This window comes from Lithobates pipiens, unplaced genomic scaffold (genome assembly GCF_037356315.1).
Source record: "Lithobates pipiens isolate NorthernLeopardFrog02 unplaced genomic scaffold, aLitPip1_a1.2 Scaffold_19, whole genome shotgun sequence".
In the NCBI taxonomy this organism is placed as follows: domain Eukaryota; kingdom Metazoa; phylum Chordata; class Amphibia; order Anura; family Ranidae; genus Lithobates; species Lithobates pipiens.
In genome coordinates, this window is record NW_027507764.1 from 590562420 (window position 1) to 590583119 (window position 20700).

A 20700-nucleotide genomic window follows, 5' to 3' on the forward strand; every position below is an offset into this window, starting at 1 on the left:
GCTCCAGGTGACTATAGAAATGATAATGTCACCAGGTCTCTATAGAAAGGATAATGGCTCCAAGTGACTATAGAAAGGATAATGGCTCCAGGTCTCTATAGAAAGGATAATGATTCCAGATAACTATAGAAAGGTTAATGGCATCAGGTGACTATAGAAATGTATTAGAACTACATAACTTTGGAAAAGTTAATGGCTCCAGGTGACTATAGAAATGATAATGGCTCCAAGTGACTATAGAAAGGATAATGGCTCCAAGTGACTATAGAAAGGATAATGACTCCAGGTGACTATAGAAAGGATAATGAATCCAGGTGACTATAGAAAGGATAATGACTCCAGGTGACTATAGAAAGGATAATGACTCCAGGTGACTATAGAAAGGATAATGGCTCCAAGTGACTATAGAAAGGATAATGGCTCCAAGTGACTATAGAAAGGATAATGACTCCAGGTGACTATAGAAAGGATAATGACTCCAGGTGACTATAGAAAGGATAATGGCTCCAGGTTACTATAGAAAGGATAATGGCTCCAGGTGACTATAGAAAGGATAATGGCTCCAGGTGACTATAGAAAGGATAATGGCTCCAGGAGACTATAGAAAGGATAATGGCTCCAGGTGACTATAGAAAGGATAATGGCTCCAGGTGACTATAGAAAGGATAATGGCTCCAGGTGACTATAGAAAGGATAATGGCTCCAGGAGACTATAGAAAGGATAATGGCTCCAGGAGACTATAGAAAGGATAATGGCTCCAGGTGACTATAGAAAGGATAATGGCTCCAGGAGACTATAGAAAGGATAATGGCTCCAAGTGACTATAGAAAGGATAATGGCTCCAGGTGACTATAGAAAGGATAATGGCTCCAGGTGACTATAGAAAGGATAATGGCTCCAGGTGACTATAGAAAGGATAATGACTTCAGGTGACTATAGAAAGGATAATGACTTCAGGTGACTATAGAAAGGATAATGACTCCAAGTGACTATAGAAAGGATAATGGCTCCAGGTGACTATAGAAAGGATAATGGCTCCAGGTCTCTATCAGTCTCTGCTCTGCCAGTATAACAACACAAGGACATACAGGGGAATTTTCCTTTGCAGTACAATCTTTTCTTGTGAAAATAACAGTTGTAGACAATTTTGGGAACTGGCAAGGGCTACATAAAGTATATCTAAAATCAAAATTTCATATAGTGCAGCTTACCACCAGCCTTTAGCCTTGGATACCTGTAGCTTGAACCGCTTCTCCGGGGTAGGCAGGAAGCCCCCCCCCCCCCCCACCCCCATCGCAGATATTCCAGAGTTAGACTTTCTTCTGCATCCACCAATGTATGAAAAAAGCCTAAAAGTCCCGTTAGGAGGGCAGATAATGCAGGTAAAGGCCATTGGCAAGGCTCCGGTTATTGATTTTACACTCCGAGGGGTATTTTATTGAGCGGCTAATAATTAAAAGGATGATCAATTGTCACCTTTTTTTACTCAACGACATACCAAGATGCTTCATTCAAAGCCTATCTCCAGCTAAATGTTTTCCATTTTATTTTTGGATGAAGTGAACTCCATCCTCCCCTTCAGTCTTGCACAGGTTGTACCGGCTCCTCTCCTGGGCCGAAATGGCTTCCTCTGATTTCACCGCACACTGTGAGCTTCTCACACTGTGCATTAGAGTCAGCAGCAAGTCAGATAGAGCCCCACCCTCATTTTATGGCTGGAGGACATCCCTGTCCCTGGCCTACCTCTTTAATTCATTGGATTTCAAACTCTCTTCCCCCCTTGTACCCAACCTGCTCTAACCATTATAACCTCTGATGAGTAGCGGGGCCCATTCCAGCACGTGGCCGATGGATGGAGCAGAATCCAGACACAGGAATGGAGCCCAAGTCACTCAGTTTTGGTTGTCCACGTCAACGGGCTTTTGTAGGCACCAGAACTGCTCCTCTCCCCCATACAAGTCAGTAGGAACACAAAAGCAGCTTGACGAAGACCGATGCAGTTCAGGAGGTCAGATGCCCCTGACGATGACCTGAGAAGGATCTCAGAAGCTTTTCAATATGATCTCCAATACAAGAAGAATGGACTTAAAGGCAAGCTGAATCTGCCCATTGACAGAAGTCCAAAGCCTGACAACGTAGGACCTTGTTAATTGTGCCCTATGGCCAAGAGGGAGCGGATATTGGGGTCCACGTAGCGGTTCTGTTCCATTTGCTGTATATGGCATTTAGAAGCAGTTTTTGATGTCCAGTGTTTCATGTTGTTTTTTGCCCCCCTGACAGATATAAGATGACCTGTGAATACACTTGGCCCAACCACCTCATGAACACTGACATGGAGGCCACCAAAGCTCTGATTGATCAGCATGACTTCCAGGATGACGTGGCTTACGGCTACACCAAGGTCTTCATTCGGACACCCCAAACCCTGTTTAGTCTGGAGAATGAGAGGGCCCAGCTTATCCCCATCATCGTCCTCCTGATCCAGAAGGTAGGTGGACACCTCGGATATATCTTTCGACCATAGAGAGGGAAATGGCTTACTGAAAATGATGGAAGGTCAGAGGTTGGCTCTACTGTGGAGCCCAGTATGGAAGATGTAGTATTGGCACCTGGGGATGTGTTGGTTCTTCTCTGCACAGAAAAGGGAATGAGTGATGCCGGCTGGGAAATCTATGTGTGGACTGACACGAGTGCCCACCATTGCCCCATGAAGGAAACCCCCACCCCCCATCATAGTCCAATCATCACCGGAGATACTGAAATCTGTCCCACCACCGACACAGATCCCATTGTGGAATGGCCGATAATCTATTGGAACCCATCCTATCTCATCATCTGATTGGTTGCAGATCAGTTGGGTCCCGTTTGGGAGGAAAATTGGATCTAATTCATAGTTACATAATAGGTGAGGTCGAAAAAAGACACAAGTCCTCCAAGTCCAACCTGTGTGTGTGATTTATGTCAGTATTACATTGTATATCTCTGTATGTTGCGGTCATTAAGGTGTTTCTCTAATAGTTTCTTGAAACTACCGATGAGACCACCGCCTGTGGAAGGGAATTCCACATCCTTGCCGCTCTTACAGTAAAGAACCCTCTACGTAGTTTAGGGTTATATATATATACATACATACATACATACACAGATATATATATATATATATACAGTGCTTTGAAAAAGTATTCATACCCCTTGAAATTCTCCACATATTTTCATGTTACAACCACCAACATAAAATAGGATTTTTATATACAGCTTACCTGTAAAATCCTTTTCTTGAGAGTACATCACGGGACACAGGAGCTTCATTACATAGTGGGTTATATAGGCACCTCTGGTGATTGGACACTGGTTGACCCAATTAAAGAGAATTCCTCCCCTATATAACCCCTCCCATCAGGGAGGCACCTCAGTTTTGTAGCAAAGCAATAAGAAACCACGTAAAACCCAAGAGGGGCGGGAGCCCTGTGTCCCGTGATGTACTCTCAAGAAAAGGATTTTACAGGTAAGCTGTATATAAAAATCCTATTTTCTTGATCATACATCACGGGACACAGGAGCTTCATTACATAGTGGGATGTCCCATAGCAATGCTCAGGTTGAGGGGAGGGAGACACAGATCATGAATCTAGACCGCCAGGGACCTGAGGACCTAAACTGCAGCCTGCAGTACACTGCGCCCAAAGGCGATATCCTCCTGCCCTCTGACATCCACCTGATAGAATCTGGTGAATGTGTGGACTGATGACCAAGTCGCAGCCTTACAGATCTGAGCCAGGGAGGCCTGGTGATGCACTGCCCAAGAAGCACTTACAGCCCTAGTAGAGTGCGCCTTCACCTGAAAAGGAGGAATCTTCCCCTTTAAGTCATAGGCCTGAGAAATAACTTGTCTGATCCACTTCGAAAGAGTGGACTTTGACCCTGCCTGACCCGTTTTAGGGCCTTCTGGCAGAATAAATAAACAGTCAGTCTTTCTTATCTGAGCAGTTGCCTGAAGATAAAGACTGATTGCTCTAACCACATCTAAAGTGTGTAAGGATTCTTCCTCTGTGGACTGAGGGTTTGGAAAAAAGGATGGTAGGATTACATCCTGATTCAGGTGAAAACCTGAAACTACCTTAGGTAGAAAGGACCTGTTGGGACGCATGACCACTCGGTCCTTATGGATAATTAAATAGGGCTCTTTACAGGAAAGAGCTGCCAATTCTGATACCCTTCTAGCCGTGGATATGGCTACTAGGAACACCAGCTTCTTTGTCAGGAGAGTTAAAGAAGCCAGATGCAGAGGTTCAAATGGTTGGGCTTCTAAGGCCGAGAGAACCAAATTCAGATCCCAAGGGCATACCGGAGGTTTGACTGGCGGTCTCATCCGCATAGCCCCCTGGATAAAAGCCCGTACTAGGGAATGTGATGCAAGCGATCTTTGAAAAAAGACCGATAGGGCCGAAATCTGCACCTTGATGGTGCTTATGGCCAAATTCATTTCAAGGCCTGATTGGAGAAAGGCCAAGATTCTGCTAATGACATACCTTCTAGGATGCCATCTCCTGGGTTCACACCAGGAAACATATGCCCTCCAGATCTTGTAATAGATACGCCTGGAGGCCGGTTTTCTGGCATTGACCAGAGTGGAGAGGACTGGCCCCGAAAGACCACGGCCTCTCAAAATGTGGGTCTCAGCAGCCAGACCGTCAAATTCAGACTGCGTAAAGCAGGGTGGTAAATTGGACCCTGTGAGAGCAGATCTGGCCAGAGAGGGAGGGTCCATGACCTGCCCACTGCCAACTTCATGATTTCTGCGAACCATGGTCGCCTGGGCCAAGCCGAGGCCACTAGAAGGACCGGCTTCGTCTCCCTCTTGACCCTTCCCAAGAACCTCGATAACAGCGGGTTCGGGGGGAAGGCATAGATCAGATTGTACTGATCCCAGGGAACTGTCAGAGCATCTGACCCCTGAGCAAGTGCATCTCTTGTCCTTGACACAAAGTTGTCCAGTTTCCTGTTGAATCTGGACGCAAACAAATCCACGTCTGGAGTGCCCCACTTGTGACATATGTTTTGAAACACATCGGGGTGCAGAGCCCATTCTCCTGGGCACAACTGCTGGCGGCTGAGATAATCTGCCTGCCAATTCTCCACTCCTGGAATGAAGACTGCAGAGAGGCACGGAACATGCTCTTCTGCCCAGACAAGTATGCGATTCACCTCCTTTTGGGCCACCAGACTTCTGGTACCGCCCTGGTGATTGATGTAAGCCACTGCGGTGGCATTGTCGGACTGAATCCGAACTGGGAAGCCTCGCAGTCTGTGAGACCACTCTCTGAGTGTCATGTAAATTGCCCGAATCTCCAAGACATTTATGGGCAGCAGACTTTCGGTCGCAGACCATTTTCCCTGCGAGCATGTTTCCTGCAACACGGCTCCCCAGCCTGTCAGGCTGGCATCCGTGGTGACAATCTTCCATGAGAGGGGAAGAAAGGTTTTGCCCTTCAGCAAATTTTTGGTCTGTAACCACCAGACAAGACTTTTGCGTGCCCGAGGGGATAAACGCATAGGAAGATCCAGGGATTGGGGCTTCCTGTTCCAAATCGCAAGGATGCATCTTTGCAGGGGCCTTGAGTGGAACTGGGCAAATGGAACGGCCTCGAAAGAGGCGACCATCTTTCCCAACAGTCTCATGTACAACCGAATGGAGGAGAATCTTCTGCCCAGAATCAGGCGCACTAGATCTCCAATGGCCAAGGCCTTTGGCTTTGGAAGGAACACCCTGCCCTGAGCGGTGTCGATAATCAGACCCAGGTAATCCAACCTGGTGGTCGGTTGTAAAGACGACTTTTCTAGGTTTATAATCCAACCTAGGCGGCCCAGATGTTCTAGCGTTTTGGTGACGCTGCGACTTAGGCATGTTGCAGTTCTCTCTACGAGAAGCAAGTCGTCTAGGTAAGCCCTGACGGCTATGCCCTGAACTCTTAAGATTGCTAAGAGAGGGTCTAGAATCTTCGTGAAGACTCGAGGGGCCGTGGCTAGGCCGAACGGCAGGGCCACAAATTGAAAATGGCGCTGCTCTACCGCGAACCTCAGAAACTTCTGGTGTGCGGGAAATATTGGCACATGGAGATATGTGTCTTTGATATCTATTGATGCCATGAATTCTCCTCCTTGCAGGGAGGAGACCACAGTGCGTATTGACTGCATCCGGAAGGTCTGGATGTGTAGAAACCGGTTTAAGTCTCTCAGATCCAAGATAGGTCTGACACTTCCGTTTGGTTTTGGAACGGTGAAGAGATTCGAATAGAAACCTGAACCCTGATCTTTCGGGCTCACCTCTACTATCACACCTTGGGATAGTAATTGATCTAAGGCCAGAAATAGCGGTTTCTGCTTTATCGGATCCCTGGGGATCCTTGACCTTAGAAAACGGGAAGGTGGAATCTCCTGAAACTCTAGCCTGTAGCCCAGAGATACTGAAGAGATCACCCATTTGTCCTGAATCTCTACCCGCCAGGCGCCTGCAAACTGCAGGAGCCTTCCCCCCACTCGGCCGAGCGGGGGCGCCCCTTCACAAGGATGTCTTGGAGGTCTGCTTGGCAGGCTTCCGCCCCCAAGTCTTTTTCTGTCCCTGGGCTCGGCCCTGAGGCTTTGCAGCCGAGGAGGGCTGAGAAGGCCGTCGCCACTGTTTAGAGCTCGACGCTTCGGGAGAGAGAGTACGCCTGAATGAAGGACGTTTACTCCTCTTGACTGGAAGGAGTGTAGATTTACCTCCCGAAATATTTTGGACGAATTTATCTAATTCCTCTCCAAACAACCGTTCCCCTTTAAACGGGAACCCAGTCAAATGCTTTTTGCATGACATTTCAGCAGCCCAATTTTTTAGCCATAGAGCCCTACGCATGTGTACCAACATGAGGGACAAACGTGATGCTTGTTGGACAGAATCCAAAATCGCATCAATTATGAAACATAAGATGTGAGGCATCTCTGCATATTTCTCTACTTCCTCATTAGGAAGGAGTTCAGACATCTGTTTAACCTGTTCCTTAAGGAACTGGCACAACCCCACGGCTGCGACTGTAGGTTGCACCACAGCGCCGGCCATGGAAAAGGAGGCTTTTAACAAGGTTTCCAGCCTTTTGTCAGCTGGGTCCTTAAATACCTGCGCATTATCCAAAGGACAAGTTAGGTTTTTATTCACACAAGAGATAGCCGCATCCACAGATGGGGCCCCCCATTTCTTGGTGAAGCTTTCCTCCACGGGATAATACATAGAAAACCTCTTGGGAGGAGCAAACAGTTTATCGGGATGTCCCCAGTCCTTATACATCAAGTCAGCCATTAAAGGATGAATTGGGAAGGAACAAGCAGTCTGTGGAGCTTTCCTGACTCCCAGGGAAGAGACAGAGGATGTAGCGACTTCAGCAGCTGGCATTCTGAACGTGGTACGCACCAATTCAGTATAATACTGCACCTGCTTTCTGAGTGCCTGGGAGGAGGGGACTGACTCCTCATCCTCTGACTGATCCGACTGCTCATGATCCCTTTCCAAAGATAGGGATCTCTCCTCATTTTCAGAGCAGCTGTCTGAGAGAGGGATTTCAGCAGAGGGAGGGGATCTACCCCTTTTCTTGCTATCTTTTAGGGAAGCAGAAATAAAATTCATTATCCTCCCTTCAAAACTCTCCAATGAAGCCCTAAGGGAGTCCTCAGTGACATAGACCGGGGCTGCGACATTAGGAGAGGCTGCAAAGCCTGAAAGGGGCACTGACTCGTCTTGAGATGCAGGCTCCACTCTTGCAGAGGGGGATGGTAATCTGCATGCACTTTTAGAACCCCTGGACCCAGGCGGTGACCTGCCAGTGCTTTTGTTACCTGCCCCTGAAACCCTCTTACGAGGAGACATAGTACTGAGCTACAAAGCAGAGTTACTAGTGTAAAATGCAATCACTTTGTTGTGCTTAAAGTCTCACAATAAATCAATATAAGCTTAACTGCACAATATGATGCCGAGTAGGTGTCTTAAGGTTCGCCTGGATCCAATCCCACGGATGCTTACAGCCCACAGCTCCTGTGTCTCACCTTACAGTCCCCTGACGCTCTGGGCTTTTAAAAACGGCCGTTTTGGCGCCTGCATTGCAGTCTGGAGCACTTGATTGTGCACAGCTGGCAACCACACCCCCCCCCCTTTCCCTATTAGGCCGGGAGCGCGCCCGGCGCGCGTGCACGCGCACGCGCGCGTGCACGAGGACCGCGGGATCCGGGGGGGGGAAGGGGAACCCAAAAGGAGTGACCTGGGACCCCCCGATCTGCGTGGGACCCCTTTTTAACTTATATTGTGGCAGGGACTGCAAGGAGACGTGAGTAGCTGGGAGGACCAGGCATTTCACTGAGCGTGTTTGTTTGAAAGGCATGTAAGTATGCATCAGGCTTGCTCTTACTCCCTCAAGTGGTGGAAACCAGGTAAGACATACAACTACTCAAAATGAAGAAATCCGGATGCTCCTGTTATCTGTACTGCTGGATTATTGATTCAAGAATGGCTACTGGATGAAGGTGGTTTTGTTTTTTTTTGTTTTCTTTTTTTTTCCTTTCTACAACTGTGTAATATCGGATCTACTGTACTTTGCAATGTAATGCTGATTTGTCTAATAAAATTTTCTGTTAAAAAAAAAAAATGAAGAAATCCATTCATATATTAAAATATATAGGATGACTTCCCATACCTGTTCCCCGCCGCAGGAATTGCTGATTTCAGACCAATTCCAGCCTTCACCCATCACGGCGGGTATTGTTAGCCAACCTTCAGGCATATCTGGGAATCTTACGAAAAGATCCTCCTACCTGGGCCTTGTAAAAAACTCTGCCAGAAACTTACGGGCGCCCTGAGTAAACAGTACCCCAAGTCTGGTTGTCCCAGAGTCCAGTCTTCCAATGGAGAGGACTTACAGGCAAAACCTCGTGTCTTCGGCAGACGAGGCCCGGGTACCATACCATCTTGGGAGTCAATTATCGGCCCGAGGTATGGATCCGGTTTGTTGTAGCCCTTCGGCCCTCGCCGGGACCCGCATAGAGCTAAGTTTTATGTGACCATCGACCAGACACTGGCGAAAAAACTGAGGTGCCTCCCTGATGGGAGGGGTTATATAGGGGAGGAATTCTCTTTAATTGGGTCAACCAGTGTCCAATCACCAGAGGTGCCTATATAACCCACTATGTAATGAAGCTCCTGTGTCCCGTGATGTATGATCAAGAAATGTATTTTATTGGGATTTTATGTGATGGACCAACACAAAGTGTCACATAATTGTGAAGTGGAAGGAAAATGATAAATGGTACAAATAAATATGTGAAAAGTGTGGGGGGAGGGGCATTTGTATGGCGCCCCCCGGAGTCAATACTTTGTAGAACCCCCTTTCTCTACAAGTCTTTTTGGGGATGTCTCTACCAGCTTTGCCCATCTAGAGAGGACATTTCTGCCCATTCTTCTTCTTTGTAGAATATCTCAAGCTCTGTCAGATTGGATGGAGAGCGTCTGTGATCAGCAATTTTCATGTCTTGCCACAGATTCTCAATGGGATTTAGGTCTGGACTGTGACTGGGCCATTCTAACACATGAATATGCTTTGATGTAAACCATTCCATTGTAGCTCTGGCTGGATGTTTTCGGGTCGTTGTCCTGCTGGAAGGTGAACCTCCGCCCCGGTCTCAAGTCTTTTGCAGACTTTAAGCCCTTGTACACGCGGGTCGGACATTCCGATGGAAAATGTCTGATTGGACCGTGTGTGGGCTCCATCGGACTGTTTCCGTCGGAATATCCGACCGACAAAGTTTTAGAGCTGGGCTATAAAATTTTCCGACAACATGATCCGATCGGACTTTGTCCGATCGTTTGTAGAGAATTCCGATCGGACAAAGTGCCACGCATGCTCAGATCAAATTCCTAGACCAAAGCTATTGGCTACTAGCCTGAACGTAGTCCCGTCGTAACGAAATAACGTCATTACGTTACGAACGATCAGATTTTCCGACAATTTTTTCTGACCGTGTATATGCAATGCCAGTTTCAGACAAAATCCGTCGGACAAAATCCGACGGATTTGGTTGTCCGAATGTCCGACCTGTGTGTACAAGGGCATGCAGGTTTTCTTCTAATCCTGTGTACACACGACCGGTTTTGCCGTCGGAATAAACTCTGAGGCCGCGTACACACGCGCGGACTGTTTGCCCAACCTTGTTCGTCAAACAGTTTCGGCAAACAGTCCGCTCAAAATTTGCATGAGCGGACTTGCCCACACACGAGCGGACTGTTTCAGCGAACTGTTTGCCAAACAGTCCGCTCAACTTTTGAAATGAACGGACTCGCCCACGTAAGGCGGAGGCAAATCCGCCCATTTCGAGCGCGTGTACAGGTAGGCGGGGGCCCGCGAAGGAGACGTCGCGGGCTCCGCCGCCTGGAATGAGCTTAAAGGGGAACCCCAACGCCGAAAAAAATCGGCGTGGGGGTTCCCCCAAAGTCCACACCAGACCCTTGTCCGAGCACGCTACCCGGCCGGCCAGGAAAGGGGGGGGCGAGCGAGCGCGCCCCCCCTCCTGAGCCGTACCAGGCCGCGTGCCCTCAACATGGGGGGGTGCCTTGGGGAAGAGGGGGCCGCGAGGCCCCCCCACCCCAAAGCACCTTGTCCCCATGTTGATGAGGACAAGGGCCTCTTCCCGACAACCCTGGCCGTTGGTTGTCGGGGTCTGCGGGCGGGGGGCTTATCGGAATCCGGGAGCCCCCTTTAAGAAGGGGGCCCCCGGATACCGGCCCCCCACCCTATGTGAATGAGTATGGGGTACAATGTACCCCTACCCATTCACCTGTGAAATAAAGTACAAAAAAAAAACACAACACAGGGAAAAAATATTTTATTGCACAGCTCCGGGGGTCTTCCGTCTTCGGGGGTCGCCGGACTCCTCCGCTATCTGTGTGTAGCTCTTTTACTAGCGGAGGAGTCCGGCTTTCTTCCTCCCCGCCGCCGGCCTCTTCTCCCGACTTCGGGGGTCTTGTCCCCCTCTTCGGTTCTTCTGCCGGGCCACCGCGCCTTCTTGTAGCTCTTTTACAGGCGGTGGCCCGGTCTTCTGTCGCCGCTGTCGTCGCCGCCGCCGCCGCCTTCCGTTCTTGTTCTTCTTCTTGTTCTTCTTCTTCTTCTCCTGGAGATGTTGACTCGACGAGCTCTCCGGCCGGAATGCCAGAGCCGCGCTGTGCGGTCACTTATATAGTGACAATGGGGCGGTGTCACATGGTATATGTCACATGGGTTGGTCACATGGTGACCCCGCCCCCTTACGATGTCATAGTCCCCATGTGACATCAACCCATGTGACCAACCCATGTGACATATACCATGTGACACCGCCCCATTGTCACTATATAAGTGACCGCACAGCGCGGCTCTGGCATTCCGGCCGGAGAGCTCGTCGAGTCAACATCTCCAGGAGAAGAAGAAGAAGAACAAGAAGAAGAACAAGAACGGAAGGCGGCGACGGCGGCGACGACAGCGGCGACAGAAGACCGGGCCACCGCCTGTAAAAGAGCTACAAGAAGGCGCGGTGGCCCGGCAGAAGAACCGAAGGCGGCGACAGAAGAACGGAAGGCAGCGGCGACAGAAGACCGGGCCACCGCCTGCAAAAGAGCTACAAGAAGGCGCGGTGGCCCGGCAGAAGAACCGAAGAGGGGGACAAGACCCCCGAAGTCGGGAGAAGAGGCCGGCGGCGGGGAGGAAGAAAGCCGGACTCCTCCGCTAGTAAAAGAGCTACACACAGATAGCGGAGGAGTCCGGCGAGAAGACCCCCGAAGACGGAAGACCCCCGGAGCTGTGCAATAAAATATTTTTTCCCTGTGTTGTGTTTTTTTTTTTGTACTTTATTTCACAGGTGAATGGGTAGGGGTACATTGTACCCCATACTCATTCACATAGGGTGGGGGGCCGGTATCCGGGGGCCCCCTTCTTAAAGGGGGCTCCCGGATTCCGATAAGCCCCCCGCCCGCAGACCCCGACAACCAACGGCCAGGGTTGTCGGGAAGAGGCCCTTGTCCTCATCAACATGGGGACAAGGTGCTTTGGGGTGGGGGGGCCGCGGGGCCCCCCCTTCCCCAAGGCACCCCCCATGTTGAGGGCACGCGGCCTGGTACGGCTCAGGAGGGGGGGCGCGCTCGCTCGCCCCCCTTTCCTGGCCGGCCGGGTAGCGTGCTCGGACAAGGGTCTGGTGTGGACTTTGGGGGAACCCCCACGCCGATTTTTTTTCGGCGTTGGGGTTCCCCTTTAAGCCCATTCCAGGCGGCGGAGCCCGCGACGTCTCCTTCGCGGGCCCCGCCTACCTGTACACGCGCTCGAAATGGGCAGACTTTCCGAGCGGGAACAGTTTGCTCATTTCGAAAGTAGCCTACACACGGGCGGACTGTTCGCTCAAACACAGTTTCAGCGGACAGTTTTTCGGAATTTCCGAAAGACTTTGTCCGTCCAACTGTCCGCTGAAACTGTCCGCTGAAAGCCCACACACGGGCGGACTGTCCGCCCAAACACTGTTCAGCGGACAAGGTTGGGCGAACAGTCCGCCCGTGTGTACGCGGCCTGAAGGTTTTTCTGACGGAGTTCCGAATGAATTCCGCTCAAGCTGTCTCGCATACACATGGTTACACCAAATTCCAACCGTCCAGAACGCGGTGACGTACAACACGCACGACGGGACTAGAAAACGGAAGTTCAATAGCCAGTAACCGATAGCTGCCGTGTCGTACTTGCTTCAGAGCATGCGTTGTTTTTGGTGCATCGGAACAGCGTACAGACGAGCGGATTTTCGCGATAGTAATTTGTTCCGTCTGAAAAATATAGAACATGTTCTCTATCTAAGTTCGTCTGAATTTTCGACCGAGAAAAAGTCCAATGGGGCATACACACGGTCGGAATATATATATGTTGAAAAGCTTCCATCGGACTCTTTCTGTCAGAAATTCCGCTCGTGTGTACGCGGCATTGGATTGTCCTGTATTTGTCTCCATCCATCTTCCCATCAACTCTGACCAGCTTCCCTGTCCCTGCTGAAGAAAACCATCCCCACCACATGATGCTGCCACCACCATGTCTCACAGTGGGGATGGTGTGTTCAGGGGGATGGGCAGTGTTATTTTTCCCCCACACATAGTGTTTTGCTTTTAGGACAAAAAGTTGAATTTTGGTCTCCTCTGACCAGATCACCTTCTTCCACATGTTTGCTGCCCCCTCCCCCACATGGCTTCTCACAAACTACAAACAGGACTTCTTATGACTTTCTCTCTCCAATGTCTTTCTTCTTGTCACTCTTCCATAAAGGGCAGATTTGTGGAGAGACGACTAATAGTTGTCCTGTGGACAGATTCTCCCCCCTGAGCTGTGGATCTCTGCAGCTCCTCCAGAGTTACCATGGACCTCTTGGCTCTTCTCTGATGAATGCTCTCCTTGCCCGGCCCGGTCAGTTTAGGTGGACGGCCATGTCTTGGTAGGTTTGCCATACTCTTTCCATTTTCCGATGATGGATTGAACAGAGCTCTGTGAGATGGTCAAAGCTTGGGAGATATTTTTTATAACCCAACCCTGCTTTATACTTCTCCACAACTTTATCCCTGACCTGTCTGGTGTGTTCCTTGGCCTTCATGATGCTGTTTGTTCACTAAGGATCTCTAACAAACATCTGAGGGCTTCACAGAACAGCTGTATTTATACTGAGATTAAATGACACACAGGTAGACTCTATTTACTAATTAGGAGACTTCTGAAGGCAATTGGTTCCTCTAGATTTTAGTTCGGGGTATCAGAGTAAAGGGGGGAATATAAATGCCCCTCCCCCACACTTTTCACATATTTATTTGTATCATTTATCATTTTAATTCCACTTCACAATTAGGTGCCACTTTGTGTTGGTCCATCACATAAAATCCCAATAAAATACATTTACGTTTTTGGTTGTAACATGACAACATGTGGGGAATGTCAAGGGGTATGAATACTTTTTGAAGTCACTGTATATATTTATATATATATATATATATTTCTTGATCATACATCACGGGACACAGGAGCTTCATTACATAGTGGGTTATATAGGCACCTCTGGTGATTGGACACTGGTTGACCCTAATTAAGGAGAATTCCTCCCCTATATAACCCCTCCCATCCGGGAGGCACCTCAGTTTTTTCGCCAGTGTCTGGTCGATGGTCACGTAAAACTTAGCTCTATGCGGGTCCCGGCGAGGGCCGAAGGGCTACAACAAACCGGATCCATACCTCGGGCCGATATTTGACTCCCAAGATGGTATGGTACCCGGGCCTCGTTTGCCGAAGACACGAGGTTTTGCCTGTAAGTCCTCTCCATTGGAAGACTGGACTCTGGGACAACCAGACTTGGGGTACTGTTGACTCAGGGCGCCCGTAAGTTTCTGGCAGAGTTTTTTACAAGGCCCAGGTAGGAGGATCTTTTCGTAAGAACCCCAGATACGCCTGAAGGTTGGCTAACAATACCCGCCGTGATGGGTGAAGGCTGGAATTGGTCTGAACACAGCAATTCCTGCGGCGGGGAACAGGTAGGGGAAGTCATCCTATATATTTAATATATGAATGGATTTCTTCACTGTGAGTAGTTGTATGTCTTACCTGGTTTCCACCACTAGATGGAGTAAGAGCAGCCTGATGCATACTTACATGCCTTTCAATACTAACACGCTCAGTGAAGTGCCTGGTTCTCCAGCTCTCACGTCTCCTTGCAGTCCCTGCCACAATAAAGGTAAAAAAGGGGTCCCACGCAGATCAGGGGGTCCCAGGTCACTCCTTTTGGGTTCTCCTCCTCTCCCCCGGATCCCGCGGTCCTCGTGCACGCGCGCGGGCGCGTGCACGCGCGCCGGGCGCGCTCCCGGCCTATTGGGGAAAGGGGGGGGTGTGGTTGCCAGCTGTGCACAATCAGGTGCTCTATGCTGTAATGCAGGCGCCAAAACGGCCGTTTTAAAAGCCCAGAGCGTCAGGGGACTGTAAGGTGAGGCACAGGAGCTGTGGGCTGTAAGCATCCGTGGGATTGGATCCAGGCAAACCCTAAGACACCTACTCGGCATCATATTGTGCAGTTAAGCTAATATTGATTTATTGTGAGACTTTAAGCACAAACAAGTGATTGCATTTTACATTAGTAACTCTGCTTTGTAGCTCAGTACTATGTCTCCTCGTAAGAGGGTTTCAGGGGCAGGTAACAAAAGCACTGGCAAATCACCGCCTGGGTCCAGGGGTTCCAAGGGTGCATGCAGGTTACCATCCCCCTCTGCAAGAGTGGAGCCTGCATCTCAAGACGAGTCAGTGCCCCTTTCAGGCTTTGCAGCCTCTCCTAATGTCGCAGCCCCGGTCTATGTCACTGAGGACTCCCTTAGGGCTTCATTGGAGAGTTTTGAAGGGAGGATAATGAATTTTATTTCTGCTTCCCTAAAAGATAGCAGAAAAAGGGGTAGATCCCCTCCCTCTGCTGAAATCCCTCTCTCAGACAGTTGCTCTGAAAATGAGGAGAGATCCCTATCTTTGGAAAGGGATCATGAGCAGTCGGATCAGTCAGAGGATGAGGAGTCAGTCCCCTCCTCCCAGGCACTCAGAAAGCAGGTGCAGTATTACACTGAATTGGTGCGTACCACGTTCAGAATGCCGCCTGCTGAAGTCGCTACATCCTCTGTCTCTTCCCTGGGAGTCAGGAAAGCCCCACAGACTGCCTGTTCCTTCCCAATTCATCCTTTAATGGCTGACTTGATGTATGAGGACTGGGGACATCCCGATAAACTGTTTACTCCTCCCAAGAGGTTTTCTATGTATTATCCCGTGGAGGAAAGCTTCACCAAGAAATGGGGGGCCCCATCTGTTGATGCGGCTATCTCTTGTGTGAATAAAAACCTAACTTGTCCTTTGGATAAAGCACAGGTATTTAAGGATCCAGCTGACAAAAGGCTGGAAACCTTGTTAAAAGCCTCCTTTTCCATGGCCGGCGCTGTGGTGCAACCTACAGTCGCAGCCGTGGGGTTGTGTCAGTTCCTTAAGGAACAGGTTAAACAGATGTTTGAACTCCTTCCTAATGAGGAAGTAGTGAAATATGCAGAAATGCCTCACATCTTATGTTTCATAATTGATGCGATTTTGGATTCTGTCCAACAAGCATCCCGTTTATCCCTCATGTTGGTACACATGCGTAGGGCTCTATGGCTAAAAAATTGGGCCGCTGAGATGTCATGCAAAAAGCATTTGGCTGGGTTCCCATTTAAAGGGGAACGTTTGTTTGGAGAGGAACTAGATAAATTCATCCAAAATATCTCAGGAGGTAAATCTACACTCCTTCCAGTCAAGAAGAGTAAGCGTCCTTCATTCAGGCGTACTCTTTCTCCCGAAGCGTCAAGCTCTAAACAGTGGCGACGGCCTTCCCAGCCCTCCGCTGCTAGAAAGCCTCAGGGCCGAGCCCAGGGACAGAAAAAGACTTGGGGGCGGAAGCCTGCCAAGCAAACCTCCAAGACCTCCTTGTGAAGGGGCGCCCCCGCTCGGCCGAGTGGGGGGAAGGCTCCTGCAGTTTGCAGGCGCCTGGCGGGAGGAGATTCAGGACAAATGGGTGATCTCTTCGGTATCTCTGGGCTACAGGCTAGAATTTCAGAAGATTCCACCCTTTCGTTTTCTAAGGTCAAGGATCCCCAGGGATCCGATAGAGCGGAAATCGCTACTCCTGGCCTTAGATCAGTTACTATCCCAAGGTGTGATAGTAGAGGTGAGCCCGAAAGATCAGGGTTCAGGTTTTTATTCGAATCTCTTCACCGTCCCAAAACCAAACGGAAGTGTCAGACCTATCTTGGATCTGAGAGACTTGAACCGGTTTCTACACATCCAGACCTTCCGGATGCAGTCTATACGCACTGTGGTTTCCTCCCTGCAGGGAGGAGAATTCATGGCATCAATAGATATCAGAGATGCATATCTCCACGTGCCAATATTTCCCGCGCACCAGAAGTTCCTAAGGTTCGCGGTAGAGCAACGCCACTTTCAATTTGTGGCCCTGCCATTCGGCCTAGCCACGGCCCCCCGAGTCTTCACGAAGATTCTAGACCCTCTCTTAGCAACTTTAAGAGTTCAGGGCATAGCCGTCATGGCTTACCTAGACGACTTGCTTCTCGTAGAGAGAACTATAACGAGCCTAAGTCGCAGCGTCACCAGAACGCTAGAACATCTGGGCCGCCTAGGTTGGATTATAAACCTAGAAAAGTCGTCTCTGCAACCGACCACCAGGTTGGATTACCTGGGTCTCATTATCGACACCGCTCAGGGCAGGGTGTTCCTTCCAGGGCCAAAGGCCTTGGCCATTGGAGATCTGGTGCGCCTAGTTCTGGGCAGAAGATCTCCCTCTATTCGCCTATGTATGAGACTATTGGGAAAGATGGTCGCCTCATTCGAGGCCGTCCCATTTGCCCAGTTCCACTCAAGGCCCCTGCAAAGATGCATCCTTGCGATTTGGAACAGGAAGCCCCAATCCCTGGATCTTCCTATGCGTTTATCCCCCCGGGCACGCAAGAGTCTGGTTTGGTGGTTACAAACCAGAAATTTGCTAAAAGGCAAAACATTTCTTCCCCTCTCATGGAAGATTGTCACAACGGATGCCAGCCTGACAGGCTGGGGAGCCGTATTAGAGGGAACATGCTCGCAGGGAAAATGGTCTGCGACCGAAAGTCTGTTGCCCATAAATATCCTAGAGATTCGGGCAGTTTACATGGCACTCAGAGAGTGGTCTCACAGACTGCGAGGCTTCCCGGTTCGGATTCAGTCCGACAATGCCACCGCGGTGGCTTATATCAATCACCAGGGCGGTACCAGAAGTCTGGTGGCCCAAAACGAGGTGAATCGCATACTTGTCTGGGCAGAAGAGCATGTTCCGTGCCTCTCTGCAGTCTTCATCCCAGGAGTGGAGAATTGGCAGGCGGATTATCTCAGCCGCCAGCAGTTGTGCCCAGGAGAATGGGCTCTGCACCCCGATGTGTTTCGAGACATATGTTACAAATGGGGCACTCCAGACGTGGATCTTTTTGCGTCCAGATTCAACAGGAAACTGGACAACTTTGTGTCAAGGACAAGAGATGCACTTGCTCAGGGGTCAGATGCTCTGACGGTTCCCTGGAATCAGTACAATCTGATCTATGCCTTCCCCCCGAACCCGCTACTGTCACGGTTCCTGGGAAGGGTCAAGAGGGAGGCGAAGTCGGTCCTTCTAGTGGCCCCGGCTTGGCCCAGGCGACCGTGGTTCGCAGAAATCATGAAGCTAGCAGTGGGCAGGCCATGGACCCTCCCCCTCCGGCCAGATCTGCTCTCGCAGGGCCCAATTTACCATCCTGCTTTACGCAGTCTGAATTTGACGGTCTGGCTGCTGAGACCCACATTTTAAAAGACCGTGGTCTTTCGGGGCCAGTCCTTTCCACTCTGGTCAATGCCAGAAAGCCGGCCTCCAGGCGTATCTATTACAAGATCTGGAGGGCATATGTTTCCTGGTGTGAACCCAGGAGATGGCATCCTAGAAGGTATGTCATTAGCAGAATCTTGGCCTTTCTCCAATCAGGCCTTGAAATGAATTTGGCCATAAGCACCATCAAGGTGCAGATTTCGGCCCTGTCGGTCTTTTTTCAAAGACCGCTTGCATCACATTCCCTAGTACGGGCTTTTATCCAGGGGGCTATGCGGATGAGACCGCCAGTCAGACCTCCGGTATGCCCATGGGATCTGAATTTGGTTCTCTCGGCCTTAGTAGCCCAACCATTTGAACCTTTGCATCTTGCTTCGTTAGTCCTCTTGACAAAGAAGCTAGTCTTCCTAGTAGCCATATCCACGGCTAGAAGGGTATCAGAATTGGCAGCTCTTTCTTGTAAAGAGCCGTATTTGATTATCCACAAGGACCGGGTGGTCATGCGTCCCAACAGGTCCTTTCTACCTAAGGTGGTTTCAGGTTTCCATCTGAATCGAGATATAATCCTACCATCCTTTTTTCCAAATCCTCAGTCCATAGAGGAAGAATCCTTACACACTTTAGATGTGGTTAGAGCAATCAGTCTTTATCTTCAAGCAACTGCTCAGATAAGAAAAACTGACTGCTTATTTATTCTGCCAGAAGGCCCTAGAAGGGGTCAGGCAGCGTCAAAGTCCACTCTCTCAAGGTGGATCAGACAGGTTATTTCTCAGGCCTATAGCTTAAAGGGGAAGATTCCTCCTTTTCAGGTGAAGGCGCACTCTACTAGGGCTGTCAGTGCTTCTTGGGCAGTGCATCACCAGGCCTCCCTGGCTCAGATCTGTAAGGCTGCGACTTGGTCATCAGTCCACACATTCACCAGATTCTATCAGGTGGATGTCAGAGGGCAGGAGGATATCGCCTTCGGGCGCAGTGTACTGCAGGCTGCAGTTTAGGTCCTCAGGTCCCTGGCGGTCTATGCTTATGATCTGTGTCTCCCTCCCCTCAACCTGAGCATTGCTTTGGGACATCCCACTATGTAATGAAGCTCCTGTGTCCCGTGATGTATGATCAAGAAAATGGGATTTTTATATACAGCTTACCTGTAAAATCCTTTTCTTGAGAGTACATCACGGGACACAGGGCTCCCGCCCCTCTTGGGTTTTACGTGGTTCTTATTGCTTTGCTACAAAACTGAGGTGCCTCCCGGATGGGAGGGGTTATATAGGGGAGGAATTCTCCTTAATTAGGGTCAACCAGTGTCCAATCACCAGAGGTGCCTATATAACCCACTATGTAATGAAGCTCCTGTGTCCCGTGATGTACTCTCAAGAAAAGGATTTTACAGGTAAGCTGTATATAAAAATCCCATTATTATAGACACAATATGGATACATTGTAGAGAAAATATTTACATTATAGATACAATATAGATACATAATATGGATGCATTCTATTTACATTATTGATACAATAAATAATAGAGATACATTATATATATGTATATATATATATATATATATATATGTGTGTGTATATATATATATATATATATATATATATATATATATATATATATATATATATGTGTATATATTAGGGAAACAGATAGCAAACCCGGCAGTTATAACCCCTCCCCACTATTTGTTTGAAGCCCGCCTCATTACCTTCCTGGAGGACGTCAATCATCATCGTGCACTTTCCTCCCTGGCCTGACTGTCTCTGGCTCGCACCTTTCACTCTTTGGATTTCAGTTCTTTCAATCATGGAGGTTCAGCATCACAATTGGGCATTACCCATACAAAAACAGCCCACCCCGGCAAACACCCATTCCTGACACCCACCCATCAGGGGATTTTGGCATTCGCATAACTCCTCCCAAGAGCCATCGCACTGCATGCATCAGGTCGGAGGGCTCTTGTGAGGAGGACTGCGGCCGGGTGCTGGGATGGTTTCAGGAAGCTCTGTACCGCCCCCCTGCCATGATCTGCCTGCATTGCATGGAGAAGCGCAGAGTCCCAGTGATGACATCACAGGGTATAAAATAAGGTATGGAATGAAAAACGGCTTTATTTAATGAATGTCATCAGCATGTTTGTTGGGGGGGGGGGGGGGGGGGTCTTGTTGGGTCCTGTTGGGCAAAATATAAGCAGAATAAAGTCCAGCTCTCACACATTACAGACGGTTGACATTCAGTG

General features: G+C 49.3%; 1 protein-coding gene across 1 annotated transcript in view; it reads left to right on the forward strand.

Annotated features, from left to right (window-relative positions):
• LOC143998131 (unconventional myosin-Ig-like) overlaps positions 1–20700 on the forward strand; it is a 307651-nt gene that overhangs the window by 155639 nt on the left and 131312 nt on the right. Inside the window, exon 16 of the mRNA XM_077493873.1 lies at positions 2282–2489. Within this exon, the coding sequence (XP_077349999.1) occupies positions 2282–2489 (208 nt within the window). The remainder of the gene's footprint in view (positions 1–2281; positions 2490–20700) is intronic.